At 41.4% G+C, this 25,098-nt stretch overlaps 1 protein-coding gene across 2 annotated transcripts in view; it reads right to left on the bottom strand.

The window, feature by feature from the left end:
• The window catches only part of UNC5D (unc-5 netrin receptor D), a 571,153-nt gene that overhangs the window by 85,111 nt on the left and 460,944 nt on the right, over positions 1 to 25,098 (bottom strand). Inside the window, exon 8 of one of the 2 annotated variants that reach the window (XM_057697245.1) lies at positions 6,876 to 6,908. The exons of the other annotated variant lie outside the window; for it this stretch is intronic. Within the exon in view, the coding sequence (XP_057553228.1) occupies positions 6,876 to 6,908 (33 nt within the window). The remainder of the gene's footprint in view (positions 1 to 6,875; positions 6,909 to 25,098) is intronic. 2 annotated transcript variants of the gene reach the window in all.

Genomic DNA, 25,098 nt, shown 5'->3' with positions numbered 1-25,098 from the left:
ATGAATAACTGTAGTAGAAGTATTTCTCATGCCATTTTTGGGACATGATTATGCTAAAAATGTATTCATTGTTGCTCTGAAATTCAAATATAACTAAGGGTTCTGTATTTTATCTGGTAATTCTACCTTCGGCCTGCAAAAGAACTGTATGCTTTTTCCCATCAGATAGGAAGACCAAGGTAAAATCAGAAATGGAGTCAAAGAGCAGGATTTGAACCCCAGCCCTCGAGATAAGGACTGCATTTTCGTTTTCTATTCCGGAAATTGAAGATAGAAGCTCTAACTTTGAATACACTAACATGTGGAGAGATGGAGCCTGTGAAGCCATATTTTTTAGCAAGGCTACTCTGATGTTGAAGAACATATTGGTCTATCACTTATTGACTGTGTCTGTGCTTGGTTCCCAGGTATTTGATGAACAGGTTCCCAATCCTGTCCAGTAAGGTCAACGATATTCTTGAAAATGGTGATAAGAAAAGGCATACGCTTATGATGGAATAAAAATTAAATAATAAAAAGTCTGGAACTAGGAAGAAAATTACAAATGTTGCACATAGGCATGGGTTGAATTGATTCACAGTAGGAACGATTCCGAAGGACAAAGCAAGTCATGCAATTTGTGGAAAGTGCTATGTTTATGTAATGGAAAATAATCAGCAGGAGATGAAGAAAAATGATGGGTCAAATAGGAAAAAAAATGTGCTTTACATCACGGCTAGAAGAGTAGCATTGAGGCCAGTCACCTAATGTTTGCTAGAGTCCAGAAGTCTGTTGAGAATTTAAAGATATTATGGTTCAAAGTCGCAGATGGTTCTCTGGGTTCAAGGTACCATTCAGGTCTACATAGCCTGAAAGAGGATGTCCAAATTGCCAGTGCAGACTTCGCATCTTCTGAGGAGTTGCCTAACTCTATGAAGATCATAGAGAATGTGTATTCCCAGAATCCACATTCCTCCAAGATGGACGAGAGCGGTGTACTTGGAGCCAAGAGGTAGAATGGAGAGAGTGTTAGTGAGGAGGGGAGAAATACCTCATTTTCAGACTGTAAGGACACATTCGGGTCATTCTTTGATAGAAATGATCCTGGGAAGCATCCAGTTTGGACTTTAACCTAGCATCTGGCACAGAATAGATGGTGATTAAAAACTCCCTCCTTACTTCCCCTCTTCTCAAATCCTTTATCATCTTCCACCTTGACTGAAGTTGTGGGGAAGAAACATTGCCTACTGTTTCCTTCACGCTTCACTGGGCCAAGACTATTTGTATAGAATAATTGCGCAATAAATATCTACTACATGAATGAGTTAAAATAAATTTATAGAAGCAAAGTCTTTATTTTCACCTTAACAAAAAAAGGCTCAGTGTGGAGTTAGCAGGAAGATGTAAGACCATAATAACAAGTATGAATTGAACATCTCATACATACGGCACAGTGGTAAATGCCACAGCTTAAGGGTGAACAAGACCCTATACCGGGTTCTTCCCTGGTGGTGCAGTGGTTAAGACGCGCACTCCCCGTGTAGGGGGCCCGGGTTTGCTCCCTGGTCAGGGAACTAGATCCCATATGCATGCCACAACTAAGAGTTCGAATGCCACAACTAAGGAGCCGGCAAGCACCAACTAAGGAGCTACAACTAAGACACAGAGCAACCAAATAACTACAGAATGTAACAAAAGGAAAAAAAAAAAAAAAAAAAGACCCTATACTGTCTACCAGATGGCGGGAATTATGTCTGTCAGAGAGGGAATCCAGCCTGGGATAAAGGCAATGAACATACAGTATAGAAACAGGGAAACTGCTCAATACTGAGTCAATCACAGGAGTAACTAACTCAGACTTGGGAGGCTGGGGGGAGGCTGGTGAATGCTTTGCAGAAGTGAGACCCAAGCTGAAACCTGAAGGAAGGATAAACTCAAGAGGTTAAGATTAGGTAGAAGGAAAGTTTTCTGGCAGAAGCAACAGAACGTGTAAGGTACTATAATGCCAAAATGGGCCGAGGGTGTTCAGAAAACTAAGAAGCTTTGTTTGGCTGAAGAATATAGGAAGGTGAGAGGGTAGGAGGGAAAACTGCTAATGATTAAGTGGCTTGAGAGAAGCTGATATGATTAAGAAAAGCTATCTGAGACTAGATCGCATAGACATTAAGTACTTTGGACTTTATCTTAAAAATAATGGTCAGCTATTGAAAAGGTTTAAGCATGGAGGTGACGTGACCAGAATTGATGTTTTCAAAAGATCAGATAAATTGCTGTCGGCCAAGATTGGATACAGGAAGCAATGGCAGAAATCCTGGTTAGGAAGAAAGAGGGCCTGAACTTTAAAACATTTTTTTGTCTGGGACACCATTTTCTTTTCACTTGGTTTTTCTCTTATTAGGCTGGCTGTTACTTTTCTGTCTCCTCTGCAGTGACTTCTGACCTTCTCTATATCTAAATGTTGATGTCCTCCAGGGCTGAGTCCTCAGATATCTTCTCTATTCACATTCATTTTCTGGTGATCTCATTCAACCTAATGGCTTTAAATATCATCTGGACACTGACAAGCCCCAGATTTATGTCACCAGCCAGGACTCTCCTCTGACCTCCAGACTCATATATTCAATTGCCTGTTTAACCTCTCCTTTTGGACGTTTAAGAAGTATCTCAAATTCAGCATCCGTAACTGAACCCTGAGTCTCCCTCCAGATGGGCTAAACCCAGCTCGCCCCAGATCAGTAATGGCAAGTCCATCCTTCTAGCTGCATAGCCCAAATTTTGGAAGCACCCCTAATGCTTTTCTTTCTCTCATACTCTACATCCAATCCATCCACAAATCTTTTTGAGTCTGCCTTCAAAAGATATCCAGATTATGGACTGTTACTACAATTTCCAATGCTGTGTATCTGGTCTAAGCCATACTCATCTTGAATCTAGGTTATAATAGCCTGGGTATTGTAATAGCCTAGATTGTTGTAAGAGATTATTGTTACAACAGATCATTGTAACAGACTTCCTTGCTTCTGCTCCGGTTCCCTATAAGTTTACACTCAACACAGCAGGTAGAGTTTATCGTTGAAAATATTAGGTCACGTCACTACAAATCAACACCATCCACAGCTTTCCATTTCGCTCGCGGTCGAGGTCAAAGTTGTTACAATGGCCTGTAACACGCTTGGCAGTTTTTCCCCGTGCCCCACTTCTCTGACCTGAGCTATTATGACTCTCTCCTTTGTCACTCTGCTCCAGGTACCTGCCTTAATTGTTCCCTGGATACTGCAGCAAGCTCCTCCCACATAGCCCTGGCATCCTGCTGTTCCCTTGGCCTGGAATGTTCTCTTCTCAGATATCTAGAATGTTTGTCTTTGCTTTTTTTCAGGCCTCTCCTTAAATGTGGTTTGATTACAGAGACCTTCTCTGAACACCTTATACAAAAAAGCAACATCCCCTCCATCCCCGCCTGAGTCCCTTATCCTGCTTTCTCTTCCCGATCCTTGTCACCACCTCCATGGCACTCAGCACTCTCTATCCTCTGCTTTGTTTTCTCCATCTCCCTAACACTCTAAGCTTCGTGGCAGCAGAAACTGTATCTGTCTGGCTCGGGGTTGATTCTCCACCACCTAGAACATGTCCTAGCCCATGGGAAGCGCTCAATAAATAGCAGCTGAATGACTGGAGGGATGGATATAAAAGAGAGGAAAATGGAGAGACTTGGTGAGCTTGATCTTTTTAGGTGGCAGAATGGTTAGATGCTAGTGATTCACTGGGTACTGAGCTGGAGAAGGGAGAGGGAAAAGAGAGCTGTCCAGGAGGCTGTCCAAGCGTGGGACTCGACTGTGTTGATGGTACAGTATTCACTGAGCTAGAGAAGATGGGAAGAGACCTGGGATAAAAACAAGGACAGAGAAGGATACATTCAATTTGAAAAAGCTGAGATTCAGGTTATTAGGAGACATTCAACTGGCGGCGTCCTGCAGGTAACTGACTCTAGAACGATTAATGGCATTTGTGCTTAGCGTGCGTTTCTATTAGTTACAAAACAACTACATGGAAAGGAGGTGGAGAAAGAGTACATTCTGAGTTATTTTCTAGCGGGGCAGCTAAAACCTTTTCATCTCTTAGGTGAACTTGCGGAACCAGCCGCTCCTTGGAGGCGCACAGCCTCTCAGAAAGCCTCATCCCTGAGCCTCCAGGAGTCTCATTGTCTGCACACGACCATTTTTCAGCCTGACTCTGGGGGTGCATGTTTGCCATTCAGAACCTACTAGATTTTACTGCACTTCCTGACATTGTTACACAACATTTATTGAAAGCACATTTGATGGTAATGAAGTTTCTATTAACTATGATTAAATCTCATAAAGCACCTGAAGATAATTTAAGATGTGCAGAAGCAGAAAATGAAACATTCGGTTTAGTACATTAGGAAACGTAATTGATTAAATTATCTCATTTACAATAAGTGCTTTCATGAACGATGCCGTGCACATATTTTCCCCAGTTTGTCATTTTGATTTGCCAACAGATACCTTAAGACTTCACTTTCTTTTCACACCTCCCCGCAACTCAGAGCCAGCTCCTCGGCCCGCCTCGCACAGATCTGTGCGCGAGGCGCTGAGTGATGGTTTCCCTTCACCTGGCCTTGAGGAGGATCATGTGCACGGCTATCTAGAGGAACAGGTTGTTTCTCAATTATCTTCATAATTGACTTTGATTTTGCATCAGTGATGATTCACGGAGTCTTCAGCGAAGCCCCTGTTTCACTGAACAACCGCAGCCCGCCTTTGTATCGTGCACTCCTAACCACGCGCAGCCTCCAGAACCCTGATCAGATGCCTCTGGGAGCCTTTTGCAATCACACTGATTCTGTTAAGGTTTTATTTTTAGGAAATCACATATTAAAACACTTTAAGTGATACTGTGGCAATATCCAGCAATTAAGCACGGTGTACAGGAATGAGAACCCCAAGCAAAAACTCACTCAGGAGTCCCCAAGGACCAGAGAGAGCTACTGTGGGGTGTGTGGCTGGAAGTACAGATGTAACCAAATTAGAACAGCACAGGACTCACAAACTAAGCGTGAAACTAATTTTTAAAAAACACACACGCACTTCTAAGGAACTCTCCCATTGGCCAGCACGTGGATACCCCTGATTTTGTTTGTGCTGCACATGGGGACCAGTGGATGGTGGGGGCTCTGTGACCAGGAGGCACCGGGGGGTGCACTTACTCCATCGGTCACCCTGAGGTCTTGACACAGGCACAGGCAGAACCCGAACATTCAATGACCCATTTTCTTCTCCCTCTCTACCCATGCATGCACGCACACACAAACACCCAACCAGGTTTCCCCGCCTTCAATCTTCCTATGAATTCCAAATCCAGCATGCATGACTTCAGAGGGCTGCTGCCTAAGTCCCAATAACAACTTGACAGGCAGCAGACAGCAGGGAAAACAAGAAAGTTTGTTTTTCCTGTTCTGTAAAGTTCTCAGACTCCAGAAGTCATGGCATTATTCTGTCTCAAGCCTGCCTGAAGCAACATCTGAAGCATGAACATCATAGCTTTCCTGCATCTTTCTCTCATGTCTCCTGACCTCTCTCCCAGGGTACCGATTTCTGTCTATCTTCACAGGGTCTTAATGCTTTCAAAAAGGTGGCGAAGAAAAGCTGTTAACTCTTCCAAGCTATTTGAATTTCAATACCCTAGGATTTAAAAGATCAAAAGCCATTCATTGTAGACTAAAATGGAAGCTACTGGTCAAGAGCATCTTTCACAAGCTTTACAAATCAAACTGGCTAGGGAGTTGTCTCTTTCTAATATTGCTAAGAGCTGTACTGCTGATGCCCTTCTATATGGACTTTGATGTCTATATGATGCCCTAGTCTACTTTACATATTTCTGAGAGTCATTGGGGGAACATATTAAAATATAGATTCTCAGGAGCTCTCCCATTGCCCCGGCACCGGGGATTCAAATTAATCTGTTCTATTCGGCAGCGGGGGGCGGGTGCATATTTTTAACAAACTCCCACCATCTCCCAAGATTCTGATGCACGTGGTCACTGATCTAAGTTTCAAGAACTATTTTTCTAAGACGGTGGTTCTCAATTCGAGCTTCACACTGCAATCACCCAAGGAGCTTTTAAAACTAGGGATTCCTAGGTTCTGAGTCCCCTCTTCCCATTTTGATTTCACTGGGGTATAGCCCAGGAATTGGGATTTAAAAATGGCCTCCAGGCAGCCCTCAAGTTCAGCTGGGGCTGAGCACCCTGGGGCTGAAATGCCAGGCTGCCAATCATTCAGGCTGTGCTCCTTCCCCCAAATCTACTGGATGCATGAGATGGAGGGAATGCAAAGGTCTCTCCAGGAAACAAACCAGAGGGTAGAGAGCCTGAGCCAGCACCCACCCCCCACGTTCAATTCCTGGCCATTTCACTGTGAAATACTGGTTCTTCGTCTACCCAGTTGCCAGTGACTTCAGGGTTCATCTCTCAGGTGCCCCCTCCCCCTCCTAGGTGGAGAGTCTTGTAATCAGGCTATTGTATTGCCCAAGGCTGCTCTCATGAAAGCCTGTACTGACAAATATTTATTAATTTTCATGAGATAAATCTCCTCCGAAATAAGAGTCCCAGATGACATTTGCAGAGAAATGGACTGCTATAGGCAGGCGGAATCCGAAGAAGAGATTTACTTTTACTCTGAAGCAGGGGAGGGGGTGTGCATATTTCCTTTCCATTTAAATCTCTGATATGTGACTCCAAACCGTATGAGAAGAAGCCCCCCCAAAGCCCTGGATCTTTCGTAGGAACTTCAATTCTGTTTGGCTCCTAAACAAATACAACGGTAAAGCAGCAAATATGAGAATAAGTGATATTCACAAGAGGAAAAATAACTTACTTTGGGGTTTTATTTCATGAAGAGGTTTTTTATCTAAAAGAAAGAAAGAGAAAAAAAGAAAGTTGCATTTAATAAATTCACATGGAGCAGATATATTTCCTACATCCCTTTACGTCTACCTCTATAAAGGAAACGTTTTCTCTCTGTGCAGACAATATGGATTGTGTTCTTCGTATTTTCCCTTTTCATTCTAATTTTTTCTTTTTCTCTTTTGCAATATTTTTCTAAGATGATTGCTTCATTCCTTTAAAAAAAAATCCCTCAGGCTTACTAGAGTTTCTCTCTCTTGCATTTGTTAGATTCTCATCAGCATGAAGAGAGCAGTGAGCTTGCAGCCTGTCCCTTTTTATATACAGCCAGAAGACTGCTCAGGTAAGGGATGCTATTTCACTATATATGATGATAGAAAAATGAACCATGAATAAATATTTAAAGGGAGCCTGCATTGGTTTGCCATTATCATGGCCTGGATAAAAAGTTCCAAACTCTGCCTTTTTCCGTTCTTGTTAGGTATAGATACGGTACTGTGAGTGTGTGGAAGGTTTGTTTTTAAGAAATCTCACCCTTGTTTCAGATCTTGATATCTGTTAAGATGCGGATGATCTCTCTTAATGGAAAGATGTCCTTTGTAATCATGCTATTGAGCAGGGCAGTGGTCAGATGAGATGGATACAGAGAAAAGACATTCAGTCTTTTTTAAAGCAAATGAGACATCTTTATCCATTTTCTCCATGGCCCTCCGTCCACCACCCCTGCCATCTTCCATCACCAAATATTTTGCAATCATCTTGCAAATCGCTTGGAGATGTGTTGCCCGTGGCTCGCTTTGTCTTACACTAGAGTCTCTCCAGTAACCATTCCCCCTGCCCTGGTCCCGTCCCAGGCCAGCACAACTCCACCACCATACAGAAACCTGGGAGGACGAGGTCTGACGCCATGGCAAATTCCAGAGGATCTGCAGGGTGTGTCATCCCTCTCCTTAGTGCCTTCTTAGGGTGTAGATGCAACACAGCTGGACTATAAGCACAGGGGCTGTTGCTAAGCATTCACAGAGTCCCATAAGGTAGGGGACCTTGAAGGGTCACCTCGTGTAGCCTCCTTCCTCTGTCTGCCTGAAGGCAAGCCAAGCGGGGTGAGACGCTGTCATTTTGGATTACGTTTTTAACGAATCCAATCTTGCACAGTGCCCTTTGAGAACTTCATAAGTATTATCTGGCGGACTGCACCTGACCCCTCCCAGGCAGACAGACACAGCTAGGTTCCAAATCCTTCACAGGATATCTCTTACTCTAGGGAGTTCCCTGGTGGTGCAGTGATTAAGAATCTGCCTGCCAATGCAGGGGACATGGGTTCAAGCCCTGGTCCAGGAAGATCCCACATTCCGCGGAGCAACTAAGCCCGTGAGCCACAACTACTGAGTCCATGTGCTGCGATTACTGAAGCCCACGCACCTAGAGCCCGTGCTCCACAACAAGAGAAGCCACCACATTGAGAAGCCCATGCACCTCAACGAAGAGTAGCCCCAGCTCGCCACAAATGGAGAAAAAGCCCGCGTGCAGCAATGAAGACCCAACACAGCCAATAAAAAATAAATACAAATAAATTTATTTTTAAAAAAAAGAGTATCTCTTACTCTAACCCTCTCCTGCACTTGTTACTGACAGAAAACCCTTGCCGTGTGCTTTTAAATACAACTCTTGTGTGTTCTGACATCTGATTTGTGATGGAAGTAGCTTATAAAAGTTGTGTGTAAGTCACACTTTTGCAAAGGGGCCACCATTTTTTTTTTTAACAATAAAGGGAAGGTAACAGGCAAAGGGTAATTTCTGGCAAATCTTTCTTTAAAAAAGGAATCCTCATAAAAGATAAGAACTTGTTCAAGTTGATATGATCATATTCAGATTCTTACACACTCAGGTTGCTTAACATCCAAACCTTGCATTTCCTTTATGGAGCAGATTCAATGCCACAGTAGTTTTCCTGAGAGCAGGTGGTACCTCCCAAAGTCCAGATGCTAATGCAGTCACGAATGAGAATAAAACGACTTTGGTGGTTTTAACCTGACTTCAGTTTTTGCTTATTGCATGCTATCTGAAAGCATCTGGCATGGGCACAGCCATGCTGGCAGGCCACGGCTAAGACATCTGAAAGTGATGCATTGCTAGGACGACACAAAGAGACATGCAGAACATCTGTTTAGGACTCTGTCTGAGCTTAACGGTATTTTCTTCCTTCTAAACCACAGGAACGAAGATTATGCCGGGTAGCGAAATGAAACTCCATTAAAAACAGGTGAGATATATAACTACTCCCCAGAAAAAGAAATTGAATATAGCCAGGCTGTTAAAAAAAAAAAAAAAAAAAAAACCTGGGGTAGTAGAGTTCTACCCACTACAGCTGTGAAAAAAAGAAAAGAGTGAATGGAGCTGAAAAGCCCAGGGCTAAGGTCCCCAGAGGACGGGGCCCACATGGAAGCACAGAGCAGAGGAAGAGGGCATTTTCCCCTCTGACTTGATGACTCCCAGCTCGCGGGTCGTCATTACTGACAGCGGGATTAGTGCAGACTCTCAGGATCAGAAATGGATTTAAATCTTGGATAGTCTTCATCTATCTCTGTGACCTCAGTGTTCCCCACAGTAAAATGGGTATAATAATGTCCTTGAAGGTTGGTCCCAGGGATTAAACAGGATAACCATGGAGTCATGCAGCGTAGGGCTAGCACACGTGCAGCATCAATCAATAGCACCTGATGAATAACAACTTTCACATGCTATGAATACGGTCCTCGTACTCAGAGGACAAAATGACTCATGTGCTACTGCGTGGAGACAAGGCACAGCTCCAAATCAGAAACTCTAGTGAATTTCAGGGGTCTTGAACAGGAGTTAAGAACCGTGTGCCTCAATCAACCGGTTTGCAAGGCAGAAATAGAGACCCAGAGGTAGAGAACAAACATATGGACACCAAGTGGGGAAAGCAGGGGGTGTTGGGTGGGATGAACTGGGAGATTGGGATTGCCATACATACATTACTAATAAGAAAAAAAAAACAAATTGTATGCTTTAAATATATGCAGTTTATTGTATGTCAGTTGTATCTCAATAAAAGTTCTTAAAGAAAAAACAGAGGAGTGAATCTGACTCAACTTATTCTAAAAGAAAAAAGAAAGAGAGAAAGAGAGGAGGAAGGAAGGAAGGAAGAAAGAGAGGAAGAAAGGCGTGTCTTTGTCCTGGCCTCTGCTTGCTGACACCAAGGGCAAGTTGAAACTCCCCTTTCCTGACATGTAAAAAGAAGGGCAGGGACCAGAACACCCCTGTGCTACCCAGCTTTCATTCCTATAAATCTTTAGAATAACTACCAAAGATATTCCACAGGAATCCACCTGAAATAAATTCTGAAAGTAGAATAAAAATTATTCAAAAGGCCACTGCTTTACCATCAGGTATGTTACGCAAAGATCCAGCACGTGTGTTAGCCTGTATCTTCTCATGGAGAAGGCTGAAAGTCTCTGATGCCCAAAAGAGCTTCAGTCCCCTGGCATCGGCATCAAAATTGGGTTCTACAGTATTTTATGAAATACCAGTATCTTGTCAGCAAGCTGCTCTCATATACCATTTTCCCAGCTTGAAATATCTGATTAGAGATTGTTCTACCGTGAGCTCAAGAGAGGCTACCCACTGACCTCGCTATGTTTTGCAAGAACAGCCCACCCCACAGTTCATGTTCTTTTATTCTGTTCACATAATTATTTTCTCACAAGACTCAGGGCCATGCAGCCACTGGCCTTGGTCAACCAGATCCTCTCTGTTTTAATTTTACCTCTCTCCAAGGCCATGTTCAAATGACCTCTTAGTAAATTAATCCATTGGGGTCATGGTTCTTCATATGGGCTGCACATTAAAATTATCTGGGGAGTTTTTTTTTTTAAAATACCCATCCCTGGGTCCCCCTTCCAAGAACTGCCTGCTTAATTGGCAGTTTGTGATTGAGTGTTTGTGATTGGCAGTGTGTAATTGTATTTTTGTGATTACTGAGGGCACCACCACTTCCTGGTAACAAATCTGGGGCGCTTCGTATCAACTCCAATTCCCCTCTGTCTCCCTAAGAGGCTGTGGGGTAGCTTGAGCATACAGATGGGCCCAGGAGGATCTTGCAGGCAGAGAAATGCAATTCTGAGCCAGTGGCAGTTGAGCTGCAGTCTGGGAAAATCACAACAGTTTTCCCCAGGTCTAACTTACACACCAAGAGGTACGTTCTGGTAAGTGGAAATTGAAGGTAAGTAATTATAACTCGGTCTCAATTATTTTGGGTATTTATAAACTAAAGATGCAAAAGTGTTTTTTTAATTTTATTTTTAACAGTATATTAAATTGTGTTTTCTTTAAAAATCATTTTTTATTATTTACACAGTTACTACACAGGTATATACATATGATATATATATGTGTATATATATATACACACATAAAGATAAGTGCAAAAAAAACCCCATAATTCCACCACCAAGAGATAACCATCAGTATGTTAAGTTATATATACAAATCTAGGCTTTTTACCCCCTGAGATTTTAAAGGATTATGGGGGCTTCCCTGGTGGCGCAGTGGTTAAGAATCCACCTGCCAATGCAGAGGACACAAGTTCGATCCCTGGGCCTGGAAGATCCCACATGCTGCGGAGCAACTAAGCCCGTGTGTGCAACTACTGAGCCTGCGCTCTAGAGCCCTTGAGCCACAGCTACTGAGCCCTTGAGCCACAACTACTGAAGCCTGCATGCCTAGAGCCTGTGCTCCACAACATGAGAAGCCACCACAATGAGAAGCCTGTGCACTGTAAAGAAGAGTAGCCCCCGCTCATGGCAACTAGAGAAAGCCCGCATGCAGCAATGAAGACCCAACACAACCAAAAATAAATAAATAAAAAATAAATTTATATTAAAAAAAGATTATGTCCACACATATGTGCTTATATATATATTGGCAGGAAACTACATGAAATTGACAGTAATTGATCATTTTTACCTACAAAAACATGGAATTGTCTTTTATATATTTTCTGCAATCTGCTTCTGTCTTAGTGATGTAATACAAATATTGCTTTGTGTCTGCTGTGTGTGTGCGTGTAGAGGTATATATACTTATATATGAGAAGTGGGGAGAGGGAGAGAGAGAGAGACAGAGAGAGAGACAGAGAGAGAGAACAATGCACCTTTTTATTTTTGGTGGTGATTCATTTCTTTTCCACCTTTAATTTTTGGCTTCCTTTGTTATATGGGATGCTCCCAAAGCATTTCCATGGTATCCATTGTTCTTGGAAGCTATTTATGGCTACATCCCTACCTTACCACCCACCCACCCACCCACCCACTGCAGATCCAGCCTCATCCTTTCTCTGCCAGGGAACGAATGTGGCCAGCTGCGTGCAACCCACACCCTGCAGATCTGAGCAGGCAGGACTGAGGAGAGATGACACGTGTAAGGTGAACATGCTGGCCACTACACTACAGAAACATCACAAGATGACACATGTGGATGGATGGGTTCAATCTCCAACCCACAGACCAGGCAAGGGGCTGCCTTCACAACCATGCATTGTGATTATTTGAAAGCGGCTCCCATGGGTTTTGGATACTACACATATATGTTTCTTGAGATACAGGCAACAAACCACTCCATGTGGACTAAATACCCACCAGGACAGTAGCCAGGACGGCTCTCTCCTTCTGGGCAACAGTTGACACATGTCATGAGAGTTCATGATCATGGTTCTTTTCACTAAACCAGACACATCCCATGTTTTCTTTCCTAAGGACCATTTTCATCATTTCCTTCTTCACAGATCATGTACTTTGGAACCTTTTTTTTTTTTTTTTTAAACCACTCCCCCCTCCAAAGATATGTCTTGAATTCAGTTTTATTTTAGTTTACCCTCCACAGTTTTCATAATCACAAATTATTTAGGCGCTGATACTGAAGTGTGTGGCAGAGTTGGTCTTCTCTGCCCATTCTCTCTGGCTAGTTCCTTATTTGCTGGAATCATTCTCTAGCATCATCACACAGCAACCTACCATGATTCCACAGCCTCCAAGTCATGGCCAATTTCTCTGCCTACCTTTATGGTCTTCTCTGAACTGGTCCCACCACACCAAATATGGCTCAGCTTCTGCTGCACCTCAACAAAAATCCACGTTCTAGTCCAGTCAATCACGAATTATCGGTGCTTTTGCCCAGGCTGTTGCCTCTCCATGGATGCCCTCCTCCCTCCAAGCCTCCTATATAAAAATGTCCCCTCTCCAACACCTAGATCAATTTCTGATTCCTTCATGGGAAATTTTTGGTGGTTACTACTCTGTTCAAAGAAATCTCTCCCTTCTCCAGACAGTTTACCTTACTTGCAAGCACTACAATACTATGCAAATTTTTTCCAAAATATATTATTTCATAGCTATTCATTTGATGGACTTCCTTGGTGGCACGGTGGTTAAGACTCCATGCTCCCAATGCAGGGGACCCGGGTTCAGTCGTGGTCAGGGAACTAGATCCCATATGCATGCTGCAACTAAGAGTTCACATGCCACAACTAAGGAGGCTGCCTGCCACAAATGACCTGGTGCAGCCAAATAAATAAATATTTTTTAAAAAGTACTCATTTGATTGATTTTATACTTTTGTCATCACTACTCGTTCTAGGTTCCTAACATGAAAATCATATTTAAATAACGAGCTCACAAATAATTAGCACTGCAACAGAGGATCAGAGCAAGAAAAACACTGGCAGGGGAAGTGAAATTAAAAGCCATTTGCTTGATTATTTACTGATTAGAAGAAAAGAAGTTGCAGTTATTGATTATCAGTGTTTCTTTTACTCCTGCTTTCCCTCTCCCCCATAACCAGAAACAATTAAGAAGCAGTGTTATACCCTCTGAATGCTCTCCAGAGCTGCAGGAAATCCCAGGACCAGGAGGATCTGCTTTGTATTAGTGCTGGCAGGTAATTAGATAAACACGAGGTCTGCTTTGCATTGGCAATAACACCGCAATTGATTGTGTCAGGCAGACACTGAAGATTACCAAGCAGGAATTCTATTCCATTCTCCTGCGGATGGTGAAAGTTCACTAAGGCTGTAGGAAATGCACGAACACAACCACCAGCTCTTGTAAACACCCTGAAAGTCTTCCGGTGATGGAAAACACAGCCCATCTCTCGTTTTTACTCTTCTCAGTTTTAAATTTCCGCATTGTGTTTTTCTTTCGGGTTCATTTTTTTTTTTTTAAGATCCTGCTCAGAATTGACTCTTCAGAGACCATATTTATCCCATGTGTTACTGAGTTAATTCAATTCTTGCTTCCTCTCCCTGCTTCCCAGCCTGTATAGACCATCATAAGATCTATCTCCCCTTTTAAAACACTCTGAGCAGAGTTCCCTGTGCTATACAGTAGTTCCTTGTAGGTTATCTATTTTCAATATGTCAATCTCATACTCCCAATGTATCCATCCTCATGGGAGATGAATTTGAAAAATAGATACATGTATAACTAAATCACGTTGCTGTACACCTCAAACTAATACAACGTTGTTAATCAACTATACTCCAATATAAAACAAACATTTAAAAAAGGCACTCTGAGCACAGCCATTCATGCTGGACAAGTACAGAGAATAGGAGGTTTTCAGAGCTTCCTCCCAGGGCTTTCCAGTTGGTTATGTCTGTTAGAGGAATCACTGGCTTCCTCAGAGATAACTGGGTAATTGGAGAAATTCCAGGACTGAATAGCAAAAACACTCACCTGAATAGAAACCTGTAAGGTTTGACGTGTACATTGGTAAAGGAAAGTCAGGTCTATTGATATTTTCTACTGAAGAACTGTTCAAGATCCCATCATATTAGTTAGGGGAAGTCCAATGGGTTCTACAAGAGACAGCTCGTGCATATGACTTCTGATGACAAAGACATTCCACAGTTGCCCCTCAGCTAAAGCACAAGATTCGTGTGCATGAGGAAATGTCGTTTTCCCTCTTCCTTCTTTCAAATTTGACGTCTCTTCTAGGAACATCTTCTGTATTTCCTAAACTCAGATGAGTAAGTTTCCATAATGACCGTATTCCCAAGGAGCATCTGCATATTTCATTTTTGAACTATATCATTTCAATTTCTAGATTTCTTACCACCTTTGTTCTAAAGTTCTATCCATCCCCACTTATTCCGTGTGAGTTTGTTTTTATGATGGGTATACAGAGTACAACATACCTTGGGGTCACTGCAGAGATGTTTAAGTACATGTCTACAAAGACTTTCTTATCAGCAATTGGCCTCAAAGTGATAAAATGCAGTGTTTCCAATTCTGCTCCAAGGGAAGATGTATATTACAATCCTTCTTCTATCCTATAAATTGTTTTGCTGTGATTCCCCTCCCTTCCATCCACAACAGAAAAATATATGTATGTGTATACAGATATACACACTCACTGAAAACTAAACAAAAATGTTCAGAGTCTATAATTCAAGCTTAAGGGAATAAACTATTGATTAATGTCATGGTGATAACTTTCCTTACCTTAAGGCAGGAATGATACTCAAAGTATTTAAAAATCATTTAAAACCATCATATCCACGTAAGCACCAGCCCTGACATAGGGTCATGGTGTGTCCGGAGTGGTCCCTTTAGTTGCTGGGTCACAGGGAGGTCAGGGTACGGAATGGACTGGGGGGCGGGGTGGTGGTGGTGAGATTGGGAGCGTGTTTGTTATGATGACTATTCACTGATTGCTAAGGAAATAGCAACTGATATACACAGGCCATCAGTCCTGTCTTACCAAAAAATGCTGAAAAAGAAACTGGGAATTGGGAAACTTGGACTTGTAGATTTATTCTAAAGCTTCCTTAGGCCTCATGCAAATAGCATTTATATCTGTGCTTTTCAACTACTCCTAGTGCCTGGAACAGTACATGGAAAAGGTAGGTACTCAAATATTTGTTGAACGGCTGAGTGCTACTCAGCCTTGTATGTACTTTCAATCACAAGCATTACAAAGTCAGGGTCCCTACATTTCCTAATTTCTATATAAATTCCCAGGACGTTGTAGCTTCTCAAGGAAGGAAGCCAAGTAGATGCTAGAGGCCTGCTTTGATGACTCAGTTCCTAGGGGAGGCTGGCCACCTGCTTTGCTGGGGTAGGGGATGGGGCTACCTTTGTTTCGGGTCTAAAAGATGTTGCCCCCATCACCCTGCATAGTCACCATCCAAATGCTTAATTTTAGGTGTGACTGAACTAGAATATCGCCTCAAAACTGGCTAAAAAACAAATATCTGACAGCACCGACATACCCATGGTATCATTACATCTGATATGTACAGATGTATAAAATACATATACATGTATAAAAGATGAAATTGATATACATATGGATATACACGCACATGTGTGTGAAAGCTACATTTAAGATAAAACATCATAATGGTTTCAAGCTTTTATACTGAGATGAAGCTTAGAGATCACCTAGCCCACCCCTCCCCCCACCTCCTGTTTGATAGTTATGAACAGAAGGCAAGAGATGGTGAGGAATCTGTCAAGATCACATGCTAGCAAAAAAACAACTGAACTGAGACCTAGGACTCCTGACTCCCAGGTCAGAGCCCTCTTCCCTACCCATGACCTTCTTCTAAACGATCACGGCAGTTTTCTGTTCTACTGCACACTCGCACTGTCCTCTCCCAAACACGTGTATGCAAGGCCAGGGCTCTTCACTGGAGAAAGGGCAAGGCCAGGGTTAATGATAATGTGTACTGGTGATGCTCATATAATCTTCGTTTTCCAGATCACGTCTCGCTGCCCTTGAAGACACACGTGTATTTAATTTGTAACTTAGGGAGAAAAGGTAGAATCAAAACAAAGACGGTTCCTCTGTCTCCATTAATTCACTGTGTTCAGCACACCCCAGAGGGCACTGAATTCTTTGCAGGAGTAGATTACTCTGTTTTAAATCACTTCCCTGATTTGGGTTCTTGCCATTTCTTTTATAGCTGGCCCACTCTATGATCTTAGACATTAAATCTTTCTCTAGTCCAGACTAATATTTCTTACCCAGGGTTTTGTTGAGTCCTGATTAAATATACCGCAGAGGTAGGATCTGGAATACACAGAACTAATAAAATGGGGAGAGTATGTTTTATATGACAAAAAGCCTAAATTTTGGAAACTTCCTGACTAGAAGGGACTTTGGATATCATTAGGTACTGATCAGATCTATTAGATTTTTTTTTTTAATACAAAAAAATATGGCAAAATCGCTAATTTGGGGATGCGGGAATGCCGAATAAGGGAAGGGCTGATATGTAACAAGTATCATTGATCCAGAAGAGTTGGTACCAGGAGGAAAACCCTGGGATCTAGAGATTGCTGTACAGTCTAGTCATGTGTATGGTGGATTTTTTCCCCCAATGAGAAAGGATTTTTAAATGTGTGTTGACAAACTGGAATTTGCCTTATAAAAATTTATTTTCTAACACAATCGTTAGAACATGCGTCTTCCACACCATGAGGGAAACTGTCTGTATAAGGAGGGATGATTTCTCAGTTGGGAATCATCCAGGCCTCTCTCCTGGGTCTTCCCCTTGAGGTATTTTTAATTAGTTGTTAGAATCATAGAACCTTAGGACTCATTGGGACCTCACAGATCACCTGGTCTGTCTCCTCCTCAGAATGAAATCCCGCCTGCAAAGGAAGACTGAAAAATCAAGAGCTGCTCATTCAGCTACTTATCAGACGTTTTGGGGAAAGGATGTGGACCCTCCGGTCTGACACCAAGTTGAAGCGTACTCATAAATTGTTAGGGTCCTTCTGAACTGTTTCCCTCCAACTAACGGTATGTCTCAAATTTCCACTCAGAACTGGTTCAAGCAAAGAATACAATTTGTGTCTTATAGATTTGAATGACAAGCACACGTCATTTCACTAGATACACTATATTAGTCAGATATATTAAGAAACGTTTTAACAAAATAAAGGGTCACTTGTCAATTCTTCTGCAGAACATGGAAAATATATTCTTTACTAGAATATACATATGCATGTGCATGCACACACACACACACACATTATTATTTACACAAACGGAGTCCTTACTATTGATGTCAAATGCTTTGCATGGATTAGGTCATTTCCTCCTCAAAAAGAATCCTTTCTAATAGGTATGATTATAACTCTTGTTTTATAGAGGAGTACATTTAGGCTTGGAATAATGAAGAAATGTGCTCACAGCATTGCAGCCAATATTCAAACTCAAGCCAACGGATGCCAGAGCCAAGATTCTTCAACCTGGCCGTTGGATAAATGCTCAGCTCATTCATTTCTCTAACTCTAGGTTCATGTCCATTTCTAATTTTTCAGAAAGAGAATAACATCTCAACTCAGAATCTCAGAGGAGCCTGGAAAGCCATTTGGCCTTTTCTCTCAATGCCAGCTCAACCCAGGCCCATCATGGGCCAGCCCTCATGGAAACTCCAGAGCCAGTGCCTTCGCCATCGACTATCTGGTCCAGTGGCTAAAATTTCACTTCCTTAAGAAATGCTTTTAAGCTTTCTATTGGGTTTTCTGTCTCCAGTTTACACTGTCATGGAGATCCATTCTTACTTTATTTAGTTTTCTTGGTTTTTGTTTTGTTTTGTTTTAGTCTTTTTTCTCTCTCTCTATTGTGATGTGCGTACCCTCTTTAAGTAATGTGATCTGGAGGTAATGTATCCTGTTCTCCAGCTGCCCAAATTTAATTTTAAAGTCCTTCCTATTTATAGGGGAGGTGTTTTATTTCAATTCCTCTCATAAAATGAACAAATTCAACAGGATGTGTCAGAGGTAAACAGTCTTCCAGAGATGTTTCTGGAGCATGACATAGCACTTCCTGTCCAATTCCACCAAAAGAATGTAAGCACAGTATAAAAGTTCATATTGAAATGTGGTGGTGGGGCAGGGGGAGTTGATAGGAATAGAAAAAAGTAGAAGAAAGGGCTTCCCTGGTAGCACAGTGGTTAAGAATCCACCTGTCAATGCAGGGGTCATGGGTTCGAGCCCTGGTCTGGGAAGATCCCACATGTCACAGAGCAACTAAGCCCGTGCACCACAATTGCTGAGCCTGTGCTCTAGAGCATGTGTGCCACAACTAATGAGCCCATGTGCTGCAACTACTGAAGCCTGCACACCTAGAGCCTGTGCCCTGCAACAAGAGAAGCCACCACACTGAGACGCCTGCACACAGCCAGGAAGAGTAGCTCCTGCTCACCAGATCTAGAGAAAGCCCAAGCGCAGTAATGAAGACCCAACACAGCTAATAAATAAAAATAAAATAATTTTTTTAAAAGTAGAAGAAAGAAACAATAATTGCATTGATTTCTATTAGCTGAGAACAAATTCTTTTGTAGGTTACTTTGTCATGACTACGTGCATGTGGCATAGGTCTTTGAAGAAATAGAGAAGATGACAGAAGGAAAATTTCCTGCATCACAAAAGGCACCTTAAGTACTTGTTTTAGAGCAGGTTGAAAAGAAAGGCACAGATTTTTTTTTTAATTGAAGTACAGTTGATTTACAACGTTGTGTTAGTTTTAGGTGTACAGCAAATTGATTCAGTTTTTTATATATACATATATATTTTTTCAGATTCTTTTCCCTTCTAGGTTATTATGAAATATTAAGTGTAGTTCTCTGTGCTATACAGTAGGTCCCTGTTGTTTACCTATTTTATATACAGTAGTGTGTATCTGTTAATCCCAAACTCTTAATTTATCCCTCCTCCCATTTTCCTCTTTGCTAACCATAAGTCTGTTTTCTATGCCCGAGGCCATAGATTTTTAATGGTTTAATGAATACATATCAATCCTGGGCCAATGGATGAAGCTCAGTCCTTATTTAGAAGGGGGATTACGCTCAAAAAGACAATCAGATGTCTTTATCTTCTCAATAACAAGGCATCAATGTAGATAAGTTCTTAGGGGGTGGATAAAAAAGCGGAGACATTTTATGGTAATTTGTTGTATATGTTTCATCTTTTTCCTTTGTATGCTCAATTCCACTCAGGACCTGGCCCTGGAGTTCAAAGCCTCTTATCACAAGGCACAAAAGTAACCGTTTTAGCCTTGTAGAATTAAAAAAAAGAATGCTTTCACTAAGACACATGAGTATTGAGCTACCGTTACTTTATTTTCTTTTTTAATTAAGCACAATGGAAACTTCTGTTATGGGCCACTTCACTCTGTCTCGTTAAAGCGTGTTATTCACTGGTCTTCTTATTGGGTCTTGTAATGGGAAAGTATTTATTGGGGCATGGGGGAGAGATTATGGCTATGTTGCTAATGACACCATATGTGTCCAAATCTACACTGTCATTACTCCTGTGGGTCTGCAATATTATATCCGCGTCTTCTGTACACATAAAGGCAATCCTGAATGAATCAAGTGTTTGTCATGCAGAAAGGCAGCTACTATTTCTAGGAAAAATATTTATGTAGAAAGGGATACCTACTATGTACTGTGAACAGAATGGAAATGGGTTTTTAATATTAAAATTACTTGGGAGAATTAGCAAGCAGTAGGAAACCTCATGACAACTTAATGCATTGTGCTAGCATGTTATCTTGCTGATGCCATTTTTCTTTCTTTGCTATATAGAATTTTACTGTGCTATAATTAAGCAGTTGTGTAGTGCGGTGGGCCCTGAAATATGACCTTATCCAACAAAAAGTTTAAGAACGAGTCCTGTATGATTCCTGACTCTTTGCCCAAAGAAGGGACGTGACAGGTTTTGTTTTGGTAAAGGGACATCCATCTGTTATACAAAACAGACATTCTGTAAACCACAAGCAAAAAGTAAGAGTTGTTTCCGAGGTACTTAGCTAACTCTGGAATGAAAATTCTCTTATTCAGTGCCCTAGGAAACTCAGGGAAGGGACCCAGGTAATTACTATAATGGATAACAATGAGGCTTAGAGTGTCCAAGAGAAAATGCTTACCAAGGCAACCTTTACTTTCATGTGATTAGGCTCACCTTTTCAGGTGCTTCCTTTAGGTCATTTAAGGAGATAGTTCAACAGATAATGTGGTTAGATTATGAGATGTAGCTTGGGGGTGTCTACTTGAACCTGCTATTGTATAGATGTCTTTATCCTTGATGAGGTTTCCAAACTGTGGACTCCAACTTTTCTTATCAGCGTACTCATCAGAAATGAAAACAAAGCACCATGTAACTGATCTTTCCATTTCTGAACTGTCAGTGTTGAACTGACCTATCTCACATCCTGACAAGGAGGACGGATTAGCTATCAGGTAGCTCAGCCTTGAAGATTTCCTCTCTCTTTCGGTCCCCGTGGCATTTCTCTGGCTTTATTCTCACTGCACATCTGGGCACTAATCCCCTCTGAAGCAGATTCACTTAATCCTCTGAAGCCAAAGCCTTTAGTTCTCTATCTGTGGAAATAAAAGGAGAGGGAGCAGGCTCCCCTTATTTCTCAGGCTCAGACTAAACACCCCACCATTTTCACCCTTCTGTTCCTGCCAATAAGGAATGTACATGTCATTTCCATGGACATTTCAGCGACCCTCCGAGCACAGAAGCAGCTCAGTTCAGCAAGTAGAAAGGACAATGGTCAGAAACTACCTGATTCTGATGTTAAAGCTGAGAAAACATGGATCCACAAGTTCCTGTCTCTTGACAGTCATCCCAGGTAATTATCTTCCTGGAAAAGAACTGTCCTAGCATAAAGGCATTGGATGTTTAGTTTATGCTTGCAATTTGGAACCTTGCACTCACTGCTATTGGCACCAATGGCCTAATCACACACTCACCAGTCTTGGGACATTTATTTCCTTGTTGAGAGCATTTAGGTGTGGCCATCTGTGCTAGCATAACACTAAGATCCTGGGCTCTAGTCACAACTGACCAAGCAACAATCATACCCCGATATTAAAGTGATCACTCAGGGCTGGCAGCTCCATCTCTAGGAGAAATGCAGCCCTCAGGGACAACAGAAGAAATCCAGATGCTTTCTTAAGAGTTAAATAACATCAAAGAATTGTAGGTCATCCAAGAGCCAAGCAATGTCGTGAAACTGCCAAGAGAAGTTGGGAATTGAGGACTTGCTTTAGGGTCCTGTCTGGCATAAGGGGAAAAAAAATGTGAATGAAGGAAATTCCCAAATTGGAACATGACCTAGAATTTCATGAAGCGACTGCTCTGTGAAGCTGTTGCCAAATGCTATTTTAATCAAACCCAGCCTTCACTGGATCTCCATCCTGAGAGCACGGCTAGTTTTACCAAGCACTCTCCGGCAGGGTACCAGCTAGAAGCACAGAGTGATGTTGGCATCGTCTAACTAGACCGCTGTTCATTGATTCCTGCAGAGACAGTAAAATGCTATTCATTTTTGTTGACACAGGTAACCACTCTCTGTCTAAAAGGGCAGAATATAACCCGGTGTTGGGCTCTTAGAAACACACCCCTTTCCCACTGATAGATAAATACATCTCATTCACCTCTATGATTTCACAGGCTTCACTCTTTTCCCATCACAAAGCTTAGTCATTGCAGCCGTCAAGAGTCTCTGATCATGTTTGACAGACATCTTAATAGGCATACTGCAGAGACAAAGTATGCTAGAAAAACCCATGCTTAAGTAGAAAAGGGAATAGGGGAACGAAGAGATTGAACAGAAAGAAAAGGCTTACACAGCATTTTAAACTTATGAGGGGATTTAACAGAGCTCTTAGCCTCCAATGCTGAACATATTCCAAACCTCACTGTTTTCCTATCCATTTTATTTCCACTATTGGAAAATGAAAACAGAATACCCACTAAACTGCACGTGTGAGACTAAAACCACACATGGCCAATGTCCATAGGAGGGGTTCATTCAGTAACTAGAGCAACTGCCTTTACCCTGGCTTGCCTGGCTCCAAGCAAAGAACTAGTCCTTGGAACCTCACAAGTACATATGCATTTGTGATGGTTAATTTTATACATCAAGCCGACTGGGCCATCAGGTGCCCCAAAATTTGGTCAAACATTAGTCTGTGAGGGTGTTTTCTGAAGAGACCAACGCTGAAATCGGCAGGCTGAGAAAAGCAGACTGCCCTCCATCATGTGGGTGGTCCGTATCTAATCAGCTGAAGGCCTGCTCCTCCCCAAGTAAGAGAGACTCCTCCTGCCTGACGGCCTCTGAACTGGGACATCGGCTCTTTCTGGTTCTATAGCAGCCCACCAGCCTTTGGACTTGAACTGGGACATTGGTTCAGCAGACTCTGGACTTGCCAGCCTGTATAAGAAGATGAACCAATTTCTTATAATAAATCTCTTTACATATATATGTGTGTATGTATGTATGTTTATATCCTATATCTTATATACGTATCCTACTGGTTCTGTTTCTCTAGAGAACCCTGATGAATACATATTTCAGATATTAAAATTGGGATCTAGACTGGTCAGTATCCTCTTAGTGCTGGTAATTCCTTTTAGCCCTAAACACAACTCTTACTCAACTAAAAAGTAACTGTATATTGCAATACAAGTGCAAATAAATAATATTCACATATTTGATAACAATTCTTTCTTACCTTAGGAGCTAACCAATCAATAACTAAGAGTAAGTTTAGCCAACTAAGGTTGAAGCTTAACATTCATAGAATTTTCCCCAAGCCTAAGTTCAATTGGCAGTTGTTAGGAAAGGTTATTATTATGATAATCTAAAATTCAACCAGTATTTTCTTATTTCTACTATTTCAAAAGTGTCTAATGATCATCTAAACTATAACCAGTAACCACATAGTTATGCTATCAATGGCTGTTTAGAAGACATGAGATTATAGTCCTAACTGTATCAATGAAAAAATATGTTAAAAAAATGTTAAAAAATAGGCAGACCGTAAAGGTAGATTTCAGATAAATCTGGTGGTGGTCAAAGGTGACCAGAAACACATTTCCTTAAACCTCCTGCTAATGAGTTTGTGCTGTTTTCTTACATTTAAAAAGATTGGAATAGACAGTTCATCGAGTAACACAGATGAATGACCAATAAATGAAAATTTGCTCAAAATCATTAGTCATTAAGGAAATGCAAATTAAATTACACATCTATATACTCATTAGAATGACAGTTTTAAAAAGACCAATACCAAGTGTTGACAAAGATGTAGAACAATAAGCACAGTTACATCTTGTTGGTAAAAATGTAAATGATTACAGCCACTTCGGAAAGTTTCTTATAAAGTTAAATACGTCATTATGATATGATCCACCAATCCCGTCTGTAGGTATTTACCCAAAAGAAATGAAAATATACGTCTACACAAAGATCTGTGCACGAGGGTTCATAGCAACTTTGTTCACAGTAGCTCCCAAATGGAAACATCCCTATGTGCATCAACTGGTGAAAGGATAAACAAATTGCGGTAGATCCATGAAGTGGAGTACTACTTAGCAGTAAGAAAGAACTAATTACTGATAGAGGTAACAGCACGGAGGAAGGTCAAAAGCATTAAGCCAAAGGAAAGAATGTAGAAGAGTGGTTGTTAGGGGTTAGGGGAAAGGACTGACTGCAAAAGAGGATGAGGAGACTTTTGGGATTAATGGAAATGTTCTCCATCTTGATTTTGATGGTGTGTACAACCGTATACGTTTGTCAAAATTCACCCAACTGTGCAATTACAATGGGTAGATGTTATCATATGTAAATTATATATCAATAAAGCTGATCTGAAATTTTAAAAAATGTTTCCTTACATTTAGGAAGGGGAAGGAATGTATTAGAGAGCAGGGCCCTTTCATCACTGAGACTGGTTGGTAAGTTCCCTTTAATTACAGACCCTTCTACTGTAATTGACACATGCAGGCTACTCAGTACTTGTACAAGCAAATAAAGGAACTACAGGCTATGAGAAAGTGCTTGTTTCAATGTATTAATCATTGTAACCAATGTATTAGCCATTTACACTTTCTTTGAAAATACAAAAATTGATACAGAAAAATAAATACAACTTAGATGTTTCCTTCCCACCATCATCTTCCCAAATAAAAAGTGACACACACTCCTGAAAAGATGACAAATTATTGAACTACGTTATTTTTTTGCTGGATATGTTCCAAGAAGATAACCTGGTTCTAGAGAATAAGTATGCCCTGAACCTCTTATTTTCAAAGACTCTAAGAAACATCAATATACCTGAGTACATCTGAGTGGACAGGTAG

Source organism: Hippopotamus amphibius, chromosome 10 (genome assembly GCF_030028045.1).
Source record: "Hippopotamus amphibius kiboko isolate mHipAmp2 chromosome 10, mHipAmp2.hap2, whole genome shotgun sequence".
In the NCBI taxonomy this organism is placed as follows: Eukaryota; Metazoa; Chordata; class Mammalia; order Artiodactyla; family Hippopotamidae; genus Hippopotamus; species Hippopotamus amphibius.
This window is presented reverse-complemented; position numbering and strand designations above follow the sequence as displayed.